The 21,053-nt window shown below is 37.6% G+C and overlaps 2 protein-coding genes across 2 annotated transcripts in view; one reads left to right on the plus strand and one right to left on the minus strand.

Moving 5' to 3' along the window:
* Positions 1 to 21,053, minus strand: part of dnah8 (dynein axonemal heavy chain 8) — a 171,759-nt gene that overhangs the window by 20,782 nt on the left and 129,924 nt on the right. Inside the window, exons 67-78 of the mRNA XM_062973653.1 lie at positions 18,210 to 18,422; positions 17,653 to 17,790; positions 15,788 to 15,915; positions 14,311 to 14,482; positions 10,741 to 10,896; positions 8,680 to 8,835; positions 6,498 to 6,680; positions 5,495 to 5,600; positions 4,469 to 4,721; positions 4,185 to 4,375; positions 1,826 to 1,947; positions 1,387 to 1,505 (exon numbers count right to left, since the gene is read on the minus strand). Coding sequence (XP_062829723.1) covers positions 1,387 to 1,505; positions 1,826 to 1,947; positions 4,185 to 4,375; positions 4,469 to 4,721; positions 5,495 to 5,600; positions 6,498 to 6,680; positions 8,680 to 8,835; positions 10,741 to 10,896; positions 14,311 to 14,482; positions 15,788 to 15,915; positions 17,653 to 17,790; positions 18,210 to 18,422 — 1,937 coding nt within the window. The remainder of the gene's footprint in view (positions 1 to 1,386; positions 1,506 to 1,825; positions 1,948 to 4,184; positions 4,376 to 4,468; positions 4,722 to 5,494; positions 5,601 to 6,497; positions 6,681 to 8,679; positions 8,836 to 10,740; positions 10,897 to 14,310; positions 14,483 to 15,787; positions 15,916 to 17,652; positions 17,791 to 18,209; positions 18,423 to 21,053) is intronic.
* btbd9 (BTB domain containing 9) overlaps positions 19,067 to 21,053 on the plus strand; it is a 376,867-nt gene continuing 374,880 nt past the window's right edge. The window contains exon 1 of the mRNA XM_008125190.3: positions 19,067 to 19,070. The gene's annotated coding sequence lies outside the window, so the exon portion shown is untranslated. The remainder of the gene's footprint in view (positions 19,071 to 21,053) is intronic.

A 21,053-nucleotide genomic window follows, 5' to 3' on the forward strand; every position in this document is an offset into this window, starting at 1 on the left:
GATCTAAATACAATCTTGCTGTACTAAACTATACTGGTGTATATTAGTCATATAATTAGTCAGAGTTTTACTATCTGCTGGGAAGGCCCTGCTTTCGGTCCCACCCCCTTCACAAGTGCAACTGGTGGGGAAGAGAAACAGCACCTTCTCAGTGGTTGCCCCTCAGCTGTGGAAGTCCCTCCTCAGTGACATTAGACTGGGCCCCATCCCTCCTAGTCTTCAGGAAAAAGCTAAAGACACAGGTGTTCAAGGAGTAGGGTAGGGTAATAGGAAATTTGACCCCAACCTAACTGAATAATGGCTATGGGAAAACCAAAAAGTTTGGAAATCATGACCCGGAACTTTATATATTTTAAATCTGTTTTATTGTATTTATATGTTTTAACTGTTTATATGTTTAACTATTTATAATTTAATATGGTTTATTTATTGTTATGTGTATAATGTGGCATTAAATTTTTGCCATAATTTGTAAGCCGCCATGGGTCCACTTCGGGGTGAGAAGGGTGGGATATAAATATAGTAAATAAATAAAATAATTCTACTGTGAAAAGATCTGCAGGCAAGCCACAATTAGTTTTCCTATTCATGGCTTGTTTCCCTTTTGCCAGCTTCTTTTTAAGGTGATCAACAGGAGAAATAAGCCAGAGAGAGGTCATGTTTCCGCCCTCAGCTGGTAGAACAAAGTTGTACACAGAGCCGGTCCAACAATGAGGTGAATTATATTATATTTTACATGTAATATTACTAATAATATTACAATTTATTGATATAGTACAATATAGTAATTTATTACCAGCATTGTACTATGCTAATAATATAATATATTGTATGTAAATTTAATTTGTAAGCCACTCTGAGTCCCCTCCGGGGTGAGAAGAGTGGAATATAAATGTAGTAAATTAATTAATTAATTAATTAAGCAGTCGCTTGGGGCACAAAACATACGGGGGCGCAGTCGAGACTGCTTTTTCTGTTGATTTGTTGTAAAACATGATGTTTTGGTGCTTAATTTGTAAAATCTTAATGTAATTTGATGTTTAATAGGCTTTTCCTTAATCCCCCATTATTATCCAACATTTTCGCTTATCCAATGCTTTTATTTTTCAGTGATTGGTTTTGGGGGGGGGGCACCAAAATTCTGTTCGCCTACACTTGAAAAATACCTAGGGCCAGCTCTGGTTGTACACTAAACAAGATAGACAAGACTTTGCAAGCCAATAATAAACCCATGGCTTATTATTTGCTTGCAGGAATGTATCTGGATAGAAGCAGCCGTTCAACCAACTATATTCTGATCCACCATTACAGGCAAACCCAACTGGCATCTAACAGAATATTCTTAAGAGAGAACAACTTATTATAAAAACTTTTGAGAATCCTCACCTAATGAGTAGAAGTTTACGACAGGTATCAAGAGCATCGCTGTATCCATCAGGAATAGTTTCTTCCTCTGGAGCTTCCTTATCAAACCAGTTTTTCCACCCTTTTTCATTACGGCAGATCTAAGTATAAAACAAAGAGAAAAATCACACTTTTTCTTTACAAGACGACTTGAGATAGCTTTGGATAGTTAGATTTCAGTGAAGCCTTATCTATCATTACATTTGGTAGAGTATGCTTGACACCATAGAGAAATGTATTGCATTTGTGATCATTTTGATGCCTGTTTCTTTGTAGAAATAACAAGAACAAATTGCATAATTTACGATACAAAAGTCCAAAATCTTATGATTAATGGCCATGTTACTGTTAATTTAAAATACATGATGCAATGCTGAGTCAATAATATATAGAATGCAACTAATGTATGTAATAATCCCACCTGATTCATAATTTCTGAGAATTGTGGTAGTTTACTCAGTTCCACCAGATTTAGCCATGTCATATCAAGAATCCATCGGAATGGTTTGGGAGGACAAGCTTTCAGATCAAGTGCGGCACCACCTGGATGAAACCATGAGTATTATTCACAGAAGCATAATGCTTAATATTATGATGTCTGAATTTCAGAGTATCAGATAAAAATACAGATATATTTTAGGTTTTCTACAGGTTCCTTATTGCAATTGTTTTGTGGGGATTTTGAGAAATGTGTATCAATGCATTCTAGTTACTGGCAAGTGAGTTTCATTCAAGCAAATGGGGTGGAATAGAAATGTTGAAGCTTACATAGCACAATTGGAATCTTCTGTTCAGAGAACATTATATTAAACTCAATGTTTAGGTAATGTTTTGGAACACATGGTAACCTTCTAGCTCCAGAGGTTTCTAGATGAGATGGATTATCTAGATCCATTTCAATCTAATTTCTGACCTGGTTATGGGACAGAGATGGCTTTGGTTGCCTTGGTGGATGACCTATGCTGGGATCTAGATGGGGAGTGTATCCTGGCTGGTTCTGCTGGACTTTCCAGAGGCTTTTGATAACATTGACTATGGCATCCTCCTGGGTAACATTACTGTGATGGAATTTGGGGGCACTAGTTTTCTTTCTTCCTGGAGAGGGAGGACCCAGAAAGTGTTTTTTATCATGCATACTATATAACAGTGTTAGTCTATTGGTGCTTGTTTTTACAGCTACTGATGTACACAGCATTGTCCTCCTGGCTAAGCATACAGTTAGAATGCTATTATGCCAACATTAACCTTGGTATAACAATCACCTACTATGCCAGAAACACTGGAACATTTTGCCAGTAAATCTTTTCAAAACAACTAATTGGAAGAATATTGTAATCATTAAAACAACAATAATATTTTACTAGCACATCATACTGACAGCCTTTTGTGTTGTATTTTCTTAAAATTTGAAAGTACATAGAATAAATACCTAAGCTTCTGCCATTATCTTCCATATCAATAATACAAAATTGCTTTTGGGTTTTTTGGTCCATTATTATTGCTTCAGTACATATTGTTTTCTGTAAAACTTTAATTGTCCTCCTTTCATACCCTTATTCTTGATTATCCAATAAATTCATTCTCCTTGCATTTATAAGGACAAGTTATTCTACCTATTTGTCTGATAAAGACACTTTTCTTTATTAATAGCATTCTTTTAAGCAGTGTTTTTTCCATGACTAACACAAAACAGGAGCCAAGGCAAACTCTTGTAGTGTCACAGGCAATATTCCATCAGCATTATTGCCTTTGTCAATATTTAGAACTCATATAAAGCTTTTAAGAGTTAATGCATTAGACGATTAATTGAACAGAAGTCCTTCCTAAGTGAAAGAACATAGTTTCCATATCTTCCTCAAAGCATGTGCCAACCACACAATTTCCTATCTTGATTTTTTTTGAAGCCTCAATTCAAGCAAATCATATTATTATTATTATTATTATTATTATTATTATTATTAGTAGTAGTAGTAGTAGTAGTAGCAGTAGTTATATGTGGACCCCCCCCCCCCCAGTGGCACAGAGGGATAAACTGCTAAGCTGCTGAACTCGCTGACTGAAATGTTGGTGGTTGGTGGAATTCGGGGAGTGGAGTGAGCCCCCACTGTTAGCTTCTGCCAACTAACTAATAGTTCAAAAACATGCAAATGTGAGTAGAACTATAGGTACCAGTCCGGTAGGAAGGTAACGGCACTCCATGCAGTTATGCCAGCCACATGACCTTGGAGGTGTCTATGGACAACACCAGTTCTTCAGCTTAGAAATGGAGATGAACATCAACCCCCAGAGTTGGACATGACTAGACTTAATGTCAGGGAAAAACCTTTACCTTTACCTTAGTAGTTATATCCCGTTTTCTCCCTCCCAAAAGAAACTCAAAGTGGCTAAGCTTTGATGCTACTAGTACTATGATTAATTTAAATGTAGAAGCAGAAGCTTTAATTTCTGCTCTGAAAATCAAAAGAGAAGGAACGCTGCCATGATGTATTTTCATGACCCAACAATGGAACCTGATTTATGAAGTATGTGTTCAGAACAAGGAAGAATGATGGGAACTGCATGTCAGCAATAGAAGTGCTAATTCTTTCCTTGCCATACACATGTGATCCCCAGACACAACAATTCATGGAATGGTCATATGGGAGGAAGGATCAGGAAATATCAGAAGGAGGGAAGGAGAAGTGGGAAACAGTGGGAAAGGGATGGTCATAAGTAGAGGACGATAACAGTGTTAATAAGGTGTAAAGAATAGGCAACACCAGAAGAAAAAAAATCATTACCTTTAATGAGTGCTTGGAATTCTTTTGGCTTAACTTGGCCCCTCTGAAGATCGATTTTTAATGTTAGAAGCAGCGTAAAGAGGAATTTATGGTTTTCATAGAAACCTCTGACAGAGTATGCAAATGTTTCATATGTCAAAAAATCTATAATATTTGATATCCTTTTCTGTGGGATTGGGGACTTTTCAGACCTTTGATATGAAAACAAAGCAAGCAAATAAATGAATATCTCAATTGGAAAGTATGCAGAAAGGCAGGCTCTACAGAAATAGCAGTTTTCCTACCTAGCCATGGACTGATCAAATAGTTTTAAGAACTGAGCTAATGATGTTTGATACATGATATTGACCATGCTCATTTCTGTGATAAGGAAATACAGAATGCTTCCACGTGTTGCAGCTGGACGGTATTCCTCTTGAGCAGAGTTAATTTTTTTCTCAGTTTCTCCTGCAACTTCCAGTTTTTCTGAAACTTCCATAGCAGTTTGTTTGGTTATTCTCAAGACACCAATCAATGATTCGTCATCCACCAAAGAACCTAAGGGGTATAGAAGATATATTTCATAAGGAAGCCTTAGAACTGTAATATTCAAAATCCAACTTGAGAAAGTGTATGTATGGCAAAGAACTTGGCTTGACTTCAGAAAGTCCAAGTTTCAAATCCTGGCTTCTTCCATTAAATGATATCAGGAAGATTTCTTAGAAGGTTCTACACATGGGACCTTGGAAAGATATTTCAAGTTCACTGAGATAATAATACTAGGCATGAAAAAATGAGCTGACTAGGCAAAGTTTATAAGTTAATGTTCCATACTCTATCCGCCAGGAAATTGGAGACCAATCTGCCTCAAGATATAACTATTTCAGGTTGAAACTCCCCCTCTAGATTTATCATCTAGTCACCTTGAACACCCAGTATATCACATTGGTGTGGACAGAAAGGACATATGCATACGTATTGGGATGCTTGAAAGTTCTAGTGATTTAGCCCTGCATCTCCCCATATTGCATAGCAGTGTGAAAAACCCTAGCTTAAAACTATATGTATAGGTTCACATCATATCCCACTATATAAAAGCAAGCTACATATCCCTGCCTATAGAAACTTCTAAAAATTACTTCATATCTAGTTTTATATGTGCAAAGTATTTTTTAAAAATCTCCTTTACCTTGGTGTGAGCCTTTATTTGCAAGCTACAGGTTAGAGCCAGAACTTTTAATATAATCAAGAATTCATGTCTTCATATCCTTGATAAGGATGTCAACATCAACTCCAATAAATAACAAATACGTAAAACAACAAAACACCACCTTTTGTTGCGGTTAATTTATAAAGGAGATTGTCTTCCAGTTCCTTCATCTTCCGTTTATTGTAAGTTACATCTTCCATGAGTTTAATTCTCTCTGCTTCCAATTCCTATATTAAAAAGCAAGATAGGGATAAAGATGGGTCCAACAGGAAAGGGTACCCTTTCCAATGATCAAGAAATCAGAGTTACACAAAGTTTTCCCTCCTAGCTGCAGAAGAAGGAAAGATAAATCACTGACATCTGCAGCAGAGCCCATGGCAAAATCAACAATGACCCAAGAACAAAATGGATAATAAAACTGTGCACAAGACAAGAGGAAGCATAGGAAGTAGAAACTGGCTGAGGCATTCATATATATGAGTTTCGATCACAGGGAGGTAAGGATATTAGTGGTGTGCATTTGTATAGAATCGCGATCCATTTTGTTTTGTTTCATTTGTTTCAGCTCATTTTAGTTTTCGTCTCTGCATCCAAAAGCGGAATGCCTATCCAAATGGGATTTTTGTCTCGTGTCCAAAAGAAACAAAATTTTTGGACCATTGGAAGAAAATAATTATAGTTCTCCTAAGGGCCAGTTTTATAGAGAGACTGAAGGTTTGAATAGAGACATGTCTTTGCTTTCAAAAATATATGTAATCTATAACAAATAATAAGACTATCATATTGTACTGTTCTCTATACAGCCCAAAAGAGAGGGAGGACCAAGCTGCAGGCAATACAGAGAGATAGGGAGAAATAAAAGAATAGTTTTTCCAAGGGCCAGTTATAGAGAGAGAGTCAGGTTTGAGTTCTAAACAAAGAAGGGAAGCCCAACAATGTATTTCCTTTAAAAATATTTCTTTTTTAAAAAAAAAAACTCAATGGGCGAGGGTTTTCTTCCTTTTAAAAATAACCCCAGAACCACAATAGCTGTCTTTATTTCAGAATCAATGTCTGAACTTCAACCACACAGTATTTTTTCATAATTTTGTTTGTACACTATTCACTGTTATTTGTTAACTTACCTGTTTCTCTGTGAGTATTACTCTCTTCAATAACTGGTTTTCAAGCCCTTTCATAGTAACAGTAAAATCAATTACTGATGATTTAGCATTGATCTCAGGAGTGAAGGCAGGATTGGGCAATTTTGTAGTAATGTAAAGTTTAAATGTACTCATGACATCTACTTCTTTATCACCAACTTTCACCTAAATAACAATTCAAACCACATTTTACTAAATTGAAATCAACGTTGTAAATTCTTGAAAGATTATCAATAAGAATGCATGCATGCTTTATATTTTTTATCACAATTATTAATGTAGTGTTACATTTTATAAATTGATTAGGGTGCAACAAATAACTCTTAGGTTTCTACATGGTTGCCAGATCTTGACTCTGTCCCCCTTGTTTTGATTAAATAGCTTCTGAAAGGTGTATACACTCTTGGGTTCCTCTCTTGCAATTTTTCATCAGAGAGTACTATGACAATTATGTAAATCAAAGGAAAGTTTGTGATATATATTGCTTGTCTATGGTATATTTCAAACATTCCATCATTGACCCCATTTTTCATGGTGTCTCTATCGGGTCCAGTGTATAAATCCAGCTGTAGTGTAGTACATTTTTGTGCTTCTGCCATACATTTATTAAATGCTTGTAATGGATGCAGTCCAGCCTCAAGTTAAATGAGAAATAGATTAAGGGCAGGGGATGAGAATTCTGCAACATTTCATCTCTGTTTTTTCCTCCATGGGATTAATATTTTCTCATTGAGCTTGCTGATGGGTTCTATCCAGCTTTAGAGTAAGAGTGAACTCCACAATGTGTGGCTTTCTATTTCTCCCAAAAGATTTCCTTTCCTCAAGAAAAATAACTCTAACACTAGACCTTTTGAGCAAGCTTTCCAGAGAATTAGCACTCATCTGAAACCCTGAGATGGGAGATAAGTACCCAGAGAAGACATTTTGAGCAGATAAAGGGTCACAGATAAAGGGTGCCTAGGTCCTTCCCTTCCCTCATTGTTCATTTCATCAGATAGCCCATACATAATTTGCAGTCAAAAACACTAAATAATATTTTAACTAATTAAATCATTTTATTGAAAATTTTCAGTTAAAAACATTAAACAAAGGCTTCATTTTTCACATAATTTGCCACTGTCTGGTTTATGTTGAAATTTCAATATCTCTTCTTCCTAAGCCTAGAACATGGTTGAAACACTTTGTTGCTGTTTTCCATTCGGAGCATATAGACACTTGGGGGCCATTCACATTGCACAATTACAGCAATAAGAGCTCACTTTAACTGTTTTATGGCTAACCCTTAGTGAGTTCTGATATATATAGTTTGGTGATGCAATAGAGAGCTCTGCCTGAGAATTACAAAGACCTCTCCCTTGGTTGCAGATTTCCGGGATTCAATAGACTGGAGCCATTGAAGTTGGAATGGAATTATAGCATTATAGTATTTTGTTAAGACGGATCCTTTAAAAGCTTTTCAAACAGGCAAAGTGAAATAGCCCCTTATTAACTCTCTCTATCTTATGTTAATAGAGTGTGTGTGTGGAGGAGGGAAGAGGTTAACTATGGAACACACAAAGCCAGAGAAAGAAAATTCATCTTCCTAAGAATCACAAATAAAACAACAGCAGCAACAACAACAAGAAAACATGTCAAGGAGAATCTATCTATGCTTCTGAATTAGAAAAGAATTTGTCCCACATATTGAAGGAGGCAATTCCTTGTTCTGTTAGAGAATTTATTTTACACTGCCTGCTCAGAATAAAAGGTAAAGGTTTTCCCCTGGCATTAAGTCTAGTTGTGTCCGACTCTTGGGGTTGGTGCTCATCACCATTTCTAAGCCAAAGAGCCACCGTTGTCCATAGACACCTCCTAGGTCATGTGGCCAGCATGACTGCATAGAATGCCATTACCTTCCCACCGGAGTGGTACCTATAGATCTACTCACATTTGCATGTTTTCTAACTGCTAGGTTAGCAAAAGCTGGGACTAACAGTGGGAGCTCAGCCGCTCCCCGGATTTGAACCACCCACCTTTCGGTTAGCAAGTTTAACAGCTCAGCGGTTTAACCCGCTGTGGCACCAGGGGCTCCACATGCTCAGAATAGTGAAGGGCAAAAAATTGCAAGGTTTTTAAACAACACATAAAATAAAACATATATAGGCCATTTTACAAGGTAACTCACCTTAAAACAAGTTCCTGATTTAATGAAGTTCTTCTCTAATATATTATCAAGGGCAGGATCTAATTCTTCACTTATATCTTCAATTAAAAGTGGTCTTCCCAGCGAGAGGGAATCTTCTAGGTGAGTGCGAAAGTATTTATGATTCAGAGTTGTCACCTTATAAATAGAAAGAATTTGTTATAAAAGAAAGATAGAATAGTTTTTTCTCACTTTGAAAACTCATAGGCTACCATTGTGCATACACTTAAGCAGAGGTAAATATCAATGAGCAATGAACTCAATGGAATTTACTTTTAGGCAGATATAAATTAGTTTGTATGGATTTTTTTTCATGTCAGAAGCAAATTGAGAAAATGCAAGTTGCTTTTGGTGTGAGAAAATTGGCCGTATGCAAGGACGTTGCCCAGGGGACTCCCAGATGTTTTGATGTTTTTACCATCCTTGTGGGAGGCTTCTCTCATGTCCTCGCATGGAGCTGGAGCTGATAGAGGGAGCTCATCCGCACTCTCCCCAGGTTGGATTTGAACCGGCAATTTTCAGGTCAGCAACCCAACCTTCAAATCATCAGAGCTGCAGGCACAAGGGTTTAACCCACTGCACCACCAGGGGCTCCAATTTGTATGGGGCATAGCATAATGATAAAAAAGGTCTCATTTATGTTATTTAAACATTTCCATAAAATCATTGTATCATTTTAATACCTGTTGGACAAAAAGATGAGTGTGTGCATCGTCATTTTAAAAAATAATTTTGTATTCAGAAAAGCAAAAATAAAAATAGTTAAATAAGAATAGAACATACAAACAAAATTTCAAGGTTGTATGTTTTAAATACTACACATCTGCATTTAACGTACCAAAACAACAAACACTATAAGTATCTACCTATTAAAGTATGGATTGTAAACACAAACATGGCATACATGAATAAACACTTGCACAAAACACAAAACTAACAGACACATTAAATAACCACTGATCTATGAATCTCTCATACTTTATCTGATTTTTTTTTCATGTCAGGAGCAACCGAAGTTGCTTCTGGAGTGAGAGAATTGGCCATCTGTAAGGACGTTGCCCAGGGGACGCCCGGAAGTTTTGATGTTTTTACTATCCTTGTGGGACGCTTCTCTCATGTCCGCGTATGGAGCTGGAGCTGATAGAGGGAGCTTATCCATGCTCTCCCCGGGTGGGATTCGAACCTGGCACCCTTCAGGTCAGCAACCCAACCTTCAAGTCACAAAGCTTTTATCCCCTAGGCCACCAGAGGCTCCTACTTTATCTGATGTTTATAATTAATCTGCTCCCTTTAAATGGCATTATATAGCCACATTGCTACTTTTAATGACACTTTTCTAATTCATATAACAAACATCAATTTATCACTTCTAGAACATTTTTGTTTGCACAAAATAGTTTGTTTTACACAAAATTAGTATTTTTCAGAAAAAATTAACATTCTCTCCTCTTGCTACTGATTAATGTATTTGGTGGTTTTCATTTCACATGGGGTTAAAAATCCTGAAATATTTGTCTATCTTTCAATGGATATCTTCCTGTACAAAACAGCATTTCTTGCCAAGGAGAATGTTTGTGAATATTTTTTACATTTCCATTGTAAAAATATTCATACTTATTTTCATGTTTAGCTTCACAACAGTTCTTTGATGCAAACCACGATTATTGCCAATCTGAAACTAAGGACAGTTAAATCTAACTACATCCATAACTGGCACCATTAGATAATGGCAAATTCCAATAAGGTTTTATGTTCCTGTTTTCCTATAGTTTTAAGTTATAAATTTCGTATTTTCTGCAGGAAATATAACAATTCCTTAAAAGGTCAATGATTGCCTTAACTTTATCTGACTGTAATATTAGCATCAGAGGTCAAAATAACCCATGTCTGGCCAAGAAAGAATGGGTGCCTTTCCAAAACAGATTACAATATTTCAGACATTTTTATGATCACATAGGATATTACTTTCATTTACTTTTAATTATGTTTCAAGGGAACAAATAGGCTCAAGGAGATGGGACATTTCACACTTGAACGACTTACTTGCATATCATTGTCCTTTTCTTTTTGCTTAATCCATGTTTTCCCCTGGGTCTGTGGGTCTATTAAAAGTGGATATCTTGTGGCTTTAGTGACGATGATACCATTTTGCACTGACAGTTCATCTCCTGGGAGCCCTTGTAGGTTCCACTCACTGATCTGAAGATTAAGAAAAATTCAGTGGTTGCTTCACTCTTGGAATACTGGTTTCTCATACATCATCATGTCATCAGGTTTAAGGCAAAGAAAATCCTCTATCATCAGACTATTGGATATAGATCCACATTCTCACTCACTGCCATGATTTATGCTTAGTTTTTTCTTATGGACAGATGTCATGCATTCATTCATATGTGCAGAGAAATCCACTTGCCTAAGAATAATTTCCTTTAAAAAACATACCCCAAAAGATACTTGCACACACATACTAGGAAAATGTATCAGGGTGGAAATAATAAATTTGATGTTTTTTCCTAGTAATTGAAGCCATAGAAATGTACACACAAAAACAATATAACTACTGGAGACAGTGTTGACTTCAGTGGTTTAATGAATAAGTACTTTTTTCTAGTTAGTTTAAAAGCTGCATTTGAAAGAACTACTTTAATTTTTTAAAGAGATAAATTAATATTATTTGTCAAAATTCTAACAAGTATAGAACTGGAGGGCGATTAAGGGTGAGTACAAGTAGTAGCTTTTTAAAAATTGGGGTTCAGACTTTAGTTTTCATTTTTCTCTTTGTTTATTGATGTCTTCCTGTGCCTTGTAGTCTTGCTAGAATTTCAGGAACAGATTGCTATTGTCAGGATTGCTTGTTACAAAAGTAAAAAAGATACCACACTGTCGCCATTTGGAATGGCTCAATGTGTATTTGTCTACTAGGAGACAACTACTCCCTTAGCAAGGCAAAGCCAACCATAATAATATGACAGTTTATCAAAGCTTGAAAATGTTAAAAATTGAAAGCAAAAATTTACTCATCACTTGTAAGTAATATAGAAAATTGTTTTGCAAAATAACCCACAAAAACAATTGCAAAATGGCTTCCAAACCAATCAAAGTGACATTTTGGTGACAATAAACAAGTATTGTTTATTATGCTAAGCCCTAATGCCTCCCCTACTTTTGGTATTCGGCCAAATAAATCTACTCATCTTTATGATTCAGAGCCATTTGCGTTCTTTTATCTACAAGTATGCATGCTTTTGTTCTGACCATGTTTGCAACAGAACACTTAATTTAGAGAAAATAATAAATTGCAAAGGCCTGGTTAAATTATCTGCTATAAGGCCAGAGATGTTTTATCATATGAAGGCTATATCCACATTTATTTCCATGACTGTAGTAGCTAGAAAATCATATACAGTCCCGCAACTGTCATTATCAGTTCAGATCCTTTCAGTTCACATTAACATTTCGATCTGAAGTTACATATATAAGTATACAGTCAGAAAGCATACAATCACCCAGATATTTCCATAGGCTGGGTGTCCCTATGTTTGCAATGGAATAAATATAAATAAGTACAAATGTATAAGTACAAATGTATATAGCATTTTAATTGAGAATCAAGTGACTGTGACAATGTTTCTTGGTTTTGGGTAAACCATGAATCTAGTTTAAAATTCACCAATGGAAGTTAATGAAACGATAACTGTGGGAATACACAGGAACTGTATGTGTCTCTTTAAATGTATGTACTCTGACAACAGCAGTAACTGAAATATTTGTAATTTATACAATTACAGAAAAGTTGTCATAGGAGACTGATATGCAGAACCAATGAATGTTACTTAACACTATGAAACTTGTATAAGAATTGAGGGTCAAACTAGAAATTCATTTATTGAATTCCGTAGAAGTGGCTCTCCCTGCTGAAAGAGACATTCCACATGATTTCTCCCTCCAGCAACAGGGTTAGTAATATCTTTATTGTGCTGATAATATATCAGTAAAAATGCAAGTTGTCAAGTCCTCAAGGACCACTTCTATACAGGACAAAATGTGGCATAAACCGGCAGTAATAAAAGCAGCCACACACAAGGGCAAATCACACATCATTAACATGGGGGGGGGGGGTCAGACACGCCTCCCTTGCCAAAGTAGCAAGTGTCTTTCCCCTCCCTGCCCCCGCACCCCCCGTTTTGCCCAAAAATGAAAGACCTGACCTCCTTACTACTGCTGGAAGCTTTCCTGCAGCTCCAATGATCTGAATGATGATGTGATGAAGCTTCGGAGAAGGGAAAGTGGCTACACAGAAGCCTCCAGCAACACTAAGGAAGCCATGTTTTTGGTTTGGGGGCAAAACAGGGGGCAGGGATGAGAGGTGGAACTGCCATCCCATCTCCCCGGCTGCTTGAGCCCAGGTAGAACAGGTTGGCTGTAGAGACAAGACACCTGGGATCACGAATGGCACCATACCTGCAAAGATTTTTGCAGGTATTTTTAACCTGAGTGTAAACCAAATTAAATGGTTTATGCCCTGGTTACTGCACATTAGCCTGGGTGTGTTGTTCGGATACCCCAGGCTAATGCACCCTCTCTACACTGCATTATATGGCAGTGTAAATGGGTCCAAAGCTTTAGACTTTTCTACTTCAGTTCCCCTTGACCACCTGCCTGAAAAAGCATCCTGAAGGACTCAGAAGTTCACTATTCTAACAAAATTATAGTGATTCAATTAACATAATATCCAAACCTGCTTCTAAGTTTTGAAAAAGGACAATGACAAATATTATCTTGCATTTACCTTGGTTAAAAGGTAGCTAGGGATTTAATTTCCAGGTTTGATTGCTCAGGCCATCAGCAAATTGCTCACTGAGAAAATTTCATTAGGGGATGGGAAATGAATTAGTCACAGGAAATATGCCTTTCCCTTAATACCTAGTTTGCCTTTGCTTCCAGGTTTCAAACATCTGCTCCTTTTTATCAGAACTGCTTTCATACATCTACCCGCCTACAGGAAACTTCTGCCAACATCACTATAACAGAATGTTTACAGAGGCTCACCAAAACACATTCCAGTGGTATCCATCCAACAGTGGCAAGTAATTTGCAAGCAAAGAATTCAATTTCTATGAAAATTGCTGCAAATAAATCTGTAACATAGGATGTAATTTTCCAAAAGAAATTCTACTGTATGCATAGTTGAGTGTTGGGGGGGGGGGGGAGGTATTCACTTGAATGGATAGAAGTCTGCTTGCCTGACACTGGCTCTCTTCATATCTTCTAATATATGATTTTTTTAAACGATTTAAATATGTAATTAAATTAAACTAATTTACATGCAAATGTAATTATCCAGAGAATAATTTGATTGTGTTGCACAATTAAACAACAAATGGAACTAAAACTCATTGCTACAAAAAAATTAACAAAATATAGAACCTGTTGCCGTGTGCCTTGAAATCATTTCTGACTGATGTTTTCTTTTTCAGATGGAGTATATCATTGCCTTCATCTTAGGCAAAGAGAGTGCATCTTGCCCAGAATTGCCCAGTGGGTTTCCAGCCCCCCCCCCCAAAAATATTAGTCCAACACCCAAACCACTACACAACTCTAAGTTCTACCTACCGTAGGAGGATCCACCAACATTGAAATGAGATTCAAATTTTCCGTAAAAGGGATTTTTCTTATTTTCATCTCTGTCTCCCATAAATCTTTAAGCAAAAGATTTCTGAATATCTGATTAAAGGGACCACAATACGAAAGGAAGCCTGTGCAGAGTAAAACATCTCCCACGAGTCTAGGGGGGAAAAAAGAATCATTCATGAACACAGTCCCAGTTCTCTGTAAAAAAATAAGGATTGAGGTGGCACAGAAAGGTTCTAAGAACAAATAGATATTCAAAGACAGGAAATTAAGTTTGACATTTGTTTTATTTCATATTTTTAAACTAAGTATATGATTATATCAAAAGACACATGGAATATTAACTTCAAGCTGATAAGAAGAAACCTGCAACACAGGCTAGAACACAGGCTTTTATAATTTTTGGTATAAGCAGCATTGCTATTTTTTGAGAAAGGAATCAAGATCACTGTAATGGAGATAATTTATCAGGTTCTATTTTTGATCACATATGCAGTTTAGTTTTGCCAGGTTTTTGAACAGAATTAAGGAACAGTAAATATTCACGACATGGAGGGTTAACAATCAGGAAGCAACTACAGTAGAGTCTTGCTTATTCAACCTTCGCTTATCCAATGTTCTGTATTATCCAATGCAGTCTGTCTTTTAGTAGTCAATGTTTTTGTAGTCAATGTTTTCAATACATTCAGATATTTTGGTGTTAAATTTGTAACTACAGTACTTACTACATAACATTACCATGTACTGAACTGTCAATTTGTTGTAAAACATGATGTTTTGGTGCTTAATTTGTAAGATCATAACATAATTTGATGTTTAATAGGCTTTTCCTTAATCTCTCCTTATTATCCAACATTTTCACTTATCCAACATTCTGCCGGTCTGTTTATGTTGGATAAGTGAGACTCTACTATATTAACAAATTTGAGTTCTATCTACATACGAAATGAAAATACAAATTTCAGTTAGCCTAATATGTGTTTCTCTGTAAAATTAACACATTGTCCAGATTGCTTAATTATATGATACACACATTTTTGTCTTTATGAAGAGCTCACACTCAATCATGCAAGATTTTGGGAAACTTCTTATTTAGGCTATAAGAAAGGAAAAGCTTCCCAACCCTCAATATTTGACACTACTTATAATAAGAGACACCCTAGAAGGGACAAGTGTTCTGGTTCTCATTTAAGGGACCTACTTTACAATAAGAGACATCTGGTAGTTCTGCAAAATAAAAAGGACTAATATGCTAAAAGAAGATACCCATATCCCTTTTACTGTAAAGTAGGTAAAATTAGACTCTTCATATTAATTTTGGTGAAAGATCAATTTTATTATCAAATGTCAAAGGATAACTAACTTTCATTCATTACACAGGGAGTTTGAGGAATGATCATTATCTATATTTGCTTCATATTTAGAACAAATTCAGTTCTTTTGTTTTCATGTACCATACCTGTTTATTTGTGCTTTAAATTCTTTACTTTGCTGAGTCCATCTAATTCTCTCTCCACTCAAACCATCTATAAGTGCAGAGGCTGCCTGCATCTTATTCCTACATGCTTCTGCATCATTCAAGAGGTCCTGAAATTTTGAAGTGACATATTACATTACACTTGTCAGATGACCATCCTGATATATATTTATTTTAAAACAAACTATAAATATGTATCTCTAAATTAGATATGCAAAAGATCATTTGTGGTCTAAGTGTTCAATGCACAATATGGCAGCATTATCAATAGTTTGGTGACTCCTAAGACTATAAATGAGTCTAGAAACCTTAGTGATGAAGCACCAGATCTCATCATGTATAGAACATGTTGTTTAGGTCAAACAACTTGGCAGCACTCATTACATCATATTCAATTGGATTTAATGTAAACAAACAAGATTACCATCAGATGAAAACAAGAAACAGAACTTGTCTTAAAGTGATGTACCAGTGCCATTTCATCATTAAGTGTTCTTTGTGCTGTGAGAAAACCATTAAATGCTGTAGTTTTTGTAAACTACTTGAAGTTTAGGACTTCTGTGCAAACAAAAGGCACAGATTCCTATGTATCTTTACATAGAAAACAATATTTCTCTGCAGAAAATAAAATTCTTGAACTGACAATATTATAAATTATTTCCTATACACAGTAAGTCTCAAACTGTGAAGATTCTTGACCATCATCATAGTTTCCCAATATTTATGAAACCCAAATATTTTTCAATATCAATTCTATCCCAATAAAATGACAGGTGCTTTTTTTTTTCTTCAGTGGCCCCTTAAGCATTCCTGCCATGGCAAGTGTCCTGTTATCCTCTGGCATTCATAATGTGAGGAGTTCCAGTCTTCGTTTCCAACTTGAAGCTGGAGAGAGATTATGGTCATTTCTGCAGTTTTATCATGCGCAGTGAAACTATAGCACAAAGCTCTTGTTCTACCGTCAAAAATTAGGAGAAAACCTGCCAGTTTCTGTTTTGGCACTTATCTCTCATGGACGATGTTCCAAGTGCCTTGGCTGTCCAGCATCAAAATAATTGTTTGCCTAGAAACCAAATACAACTGGAGAAAGGATTGTATTTAATCTTGTGTGGTGCTAGGATATGAGGTCACATTAGTAAGCACAGTTTTGGTCTTGACTACTGCAGTCAGTGAATAAAAATATGAGCCTGGGGAAAATGTTGGCATGTCTAGGGATCAAGAAGCTGAGGAGATGGAGATTTTAAAGCCCTAGCAAGCATCTCCTCAAAGGTGGCAAGACAGAGTGATTTAAGTCTGCTAATTTGCCAGATTACTTCTCCAAATAACCTTTCAGCCTTGGAAAGGAAGAAAGAGTACTGTTGAAAGAAAATAGAATTGCACAAGGGAGTGAGTGAACTATTGCTCATGACCTTTAATTTTTTTTCCTAAATGTCTGATGTTCAGAGAAATTATCCACTCCCCCCACCCCCCGGGAAGGACATTAATCCACAAGTATAAGCACCAAAAGAGACCACCAGAGAAAACTGCCAGGATAGCTCATTGATAAACTCTCCAACTCATCATAGTACTTTTATACTTCTAAACAGTGTACAAATGCATAGAACCATCTGTGAAATTGTTTGGGGTCAAAACCATATACTTCCTGCATAGATTGACAGTTACAATTTACACATTGCATTCATATCAGAAATCTGATTGGCATGACAGGGATGAAAAGATGGCCAGAAGACTTCATAACCAAACCAACCACCATTTCTATAACCTTGTCCCAAAAAATATAGGATCAAGCCAAGGATGAAGTTAGTCAAGAAGATCAAAGTCTAGTTTTTAAGATGTTGTCATTTTACCATTTTTTCCTTCATTGCTGCATCAAACTTTGCTTGTACTTTATCCAGTTCTGCCTGCTTCTCATCTAGCAATGCTTGAGCCTTTGCTAACTCTGCATTTGCTACTTTTAAACGTCCTTCTTGTTTTGCCAAGTTAGTCTAAAATGAAAAATGTAGTGGTAAGTTTTGTTACAGCTTTCACAACTATATATAAGCTTTTTCTGTTCTTAGCTTTTAAGAAAGTGCATAGATGGAAAAGGCAACCAATACTAGCTAGATGGAATGATTTTTAACCAATTGGAAACCATCAAAAGTATTAAGTCTTAAGAAATGTTTGATTGTCTTCCCAATGTCAGAAAGGAACTAAGACTGCAACTATGTATGACAAAAGGAGATCTATGACTGGATAGTCTATGTTTTATTTTGACAATTTTCGCAACCATTCTGGGCTCATTGATCTTATACTTCAGCATATTCATTGGTTTGTGCAATCCACACTTAAACGAAACTTTAAAAAAATCAATATTTTTCTCTCCTATTATTTAGAAATATGCATACAACCAAGTTTTGTCATTTACCTTAAGGGGCAATACTTCTCTGTTAATGCCATAAAATGTTGCCATAGCCAATGTCCACGAAAGGAGCCCTGCCACATTGCCACAGACTTTTTTGCCATTCTCAAAAGTATAATCATCCATTTGAAAATAGGGTTGCAGCAATTCTACTGTCTCTTCATTGATTGAATCTTTGGCAAACTGCTGGAGACTCTGCAGAAATGGCCCACTCATAAGCTGGAAGAAAACAGATTTTAAAAATCCTTAGACACTGTTTTTTGTATCCCATTCTCAACTGTAATAACCTTGTAGCATATGGTGTTCTGGTAAATAGTAAGGCACAGTGCTGATTGATATTAGTATACACTTTAAGTATTGACTTAAGGGGAAGACAGAGGCAAAGAGATGAGCAAATAGGTAAAAAAAATTTTTTTTTTAATTGATGTGGCTTTTCCAAAAGTATTCAGGCATGAATAATGCTCAGATCATTTTCAAATCATGTTTGCACTTGTATTGTGTTCCTAATTTGTACAATGATTACTACATAAAATATATAGATTAGGCTTGCTCAAATAATTCGTTTTCCCCGTTAACCGTTATTAATTCGTTATTTTTGTTTGTTTTGAAGCAATTTTGAAGCATTGGTTGTCACACGTCTGGATATCGCGGTTTCGAATCGCGAGAGGCCGTTTTTCGTTATGTCGTCGTTTTTTTCGTTAGGAAAAAAAAGCTTTTGCAAAGCACCCAAACTCCCACCATTCAGGCCCTTCCCTTTTGCCCCTCAGCAAAAGGGGCGTCACGGGCTCAGCCAATGGGAGGGGGCGAGGGGGAAGGAAGCCGAGGAGGAGGAGGAAGACGGAGGGGGGAAATGGCCGCCGCCGCCTCGCCTCAGCAGCTGATAATAATTTATTATTATTACCTCCCAAGGGTGATCTCCCAATAGCCTACCGAGGAAGGACTGGGCCAGGTTTCTGTCTTCGGGAGGGAGGCTCTCGCGTGTCAGCGCCCAGGAAGGCGAGGCCCGCACGTCGGAAAGGAGGCGCGTCCACGTGTCTTTCCTTTCTTCTTCCAGGAGGGAAGGAGGGGGAGAGGGAGGTCCCCCCTTGGTTGCCCTCTTTCCCTCCCGAAGTGGCTCTTGAAAATGGGGCACTTTCCCCCTTCCCCTCCCGCCCTTCCCGCGACCTTCCCCAAGGTCTCCCCCGAAGAGCCCACCGACCTTTCCTTTCCTTCGGGCAGCGTCCTCTCCTCCTCCTCCTCGGAAGCCTTGCGGGGAGGATGGGGCTGGGAGGGAGGGAGGGAGGGTCGCTTAGGAGGCGGAAGGCGAAGGCGGGCGAGGGGCGCGGGCAGCGCTGCTCATGCCTCCCTCACTGCCTGCCTCTGCTTCTCCCTCTGCCGCCCCCTCCTCCGCTTCCTCCGCCTCCTCCTCGCAAGGCGCATCCAGGCGGGCGGAGGCGGCGGATCGAGACCCCTTCCCCTCTGCTTCGTCCTCCTCCGGCGGCTGTCCTCCCTTCGCTCGCTCGCCCTTCCCTGCCTGCCAGGCCTGATACTCAGAGGTTTTGACGTCTGTGCGAAGCTAGGCAAGTGGGGTTTATATATCTGTGGAAGGTCCAGGGTGGGAGAAAGAACTCTTGTCTGTGGGAGGCAAGTGTGAATGTTGCAATTGGTCACCTTGATTAGCATTGAATAGCCTTGCAGCTTCAAAGCCTGGCTGCTTCCTACCTGGGGGAATCCTTTGTTGGGAGGTATTAGCTGGCCCTGATTGTTTCCTGTCTGGAATTCCCATTTTCTGGGTGTTTCTGGGAAGGTAATGGCACTCCATGTAGTCATGCCGGCCACATGACCTTGGAGGTGTCTATGGACAACACTGGCTCTTGGGCTTAGAAATGGAGATGAGCACCAACCCCCAGAGTCAGACATGACTGAACTTAACGTCAAGGGATACCTTTACCTTTACCTATACACACACACACATTATGCAGGGACTATATATTATATATATACACAGACAGTATATATCACACACACACCAATTTAACAAAGTTTCAGCCACAAAAACAAAGTTTCTGAAGTAGAACAATGACTTTCACAGTAAAGACAACCCAATTTAACAGGAAATAAGACTTTCAAACCAGGAACAGATTTCTGCAATTATTAAAAAATGGTTTATTATAAAAGCTATGAAAATTCGCCAAAAATCAGAGGATAAGGGAAACGTTCCAAATTTTGGTGAGCTATCAGTTTTAAATGTGTTCTACCACTGTACCAAGTTGGAAGAAGATCACTCAAAAAATGAGGGTGGGAGAGTCCTGTAAAGTCCTCTCCCTCTGTGCTGTTTTTGGGAATTGCGCATGCGCGTCCGCCATTAACGAATTAATTTAGAAAATAACGAATTTTCGTTAATTTCGAAAAATTTTGGGGGCCAAATTCGTAAATAGCAACAAAAACGAAAAACTGCCCCCTCTAGTTTTGAAACGAGTTTAGAATCAAATTTTTCATGGATCGATCAAGCCTAATATAGATCATTATCCTGTTAGTAATGTATAAAGTCCAATTTATGCCTGCTTCTCTCCACTCAAGGTTATTCTAGAAGTCAGAACCCTCTATCAACCTCACAATGACTAAACTCCCCTAACTGATGTGTTGTCGAAGGCTTTCATGGCCGGGATCGCAGGGTTGTTGTATTTTTTCCGGGCTGTATGGCCATGTTCTAGAAGTATTCTCTCCTGACGTTTCGCCCACATCTATGGCAGGCATCCTCAGAGGTTGTGAGGTATGGAGATACTCAGCAAGGAAGGTTTATATATATATCTGTGGGAAGTCCAGGGTGAGGGAAGAACTCTTGCCACCGTAAATGTTTTAGTTAATCAC

The sequence above is a fragment of the Anolis carolinensis genome, chromosome 1 (genome assembly GCF_035594765.1).
Source record: "Anolis carolinensis isolate JA03-04 chromosome 1, rAnoCar3.1.pri, whole genome shotgun sequence".
NCBI classification, from domain to species: domain Eukaryota; kingdom Metazoa; phylum Chordata; class Lepidosauria; order Squamata; family Dactyloidae; genus Anolis; species Anolis carolinensis.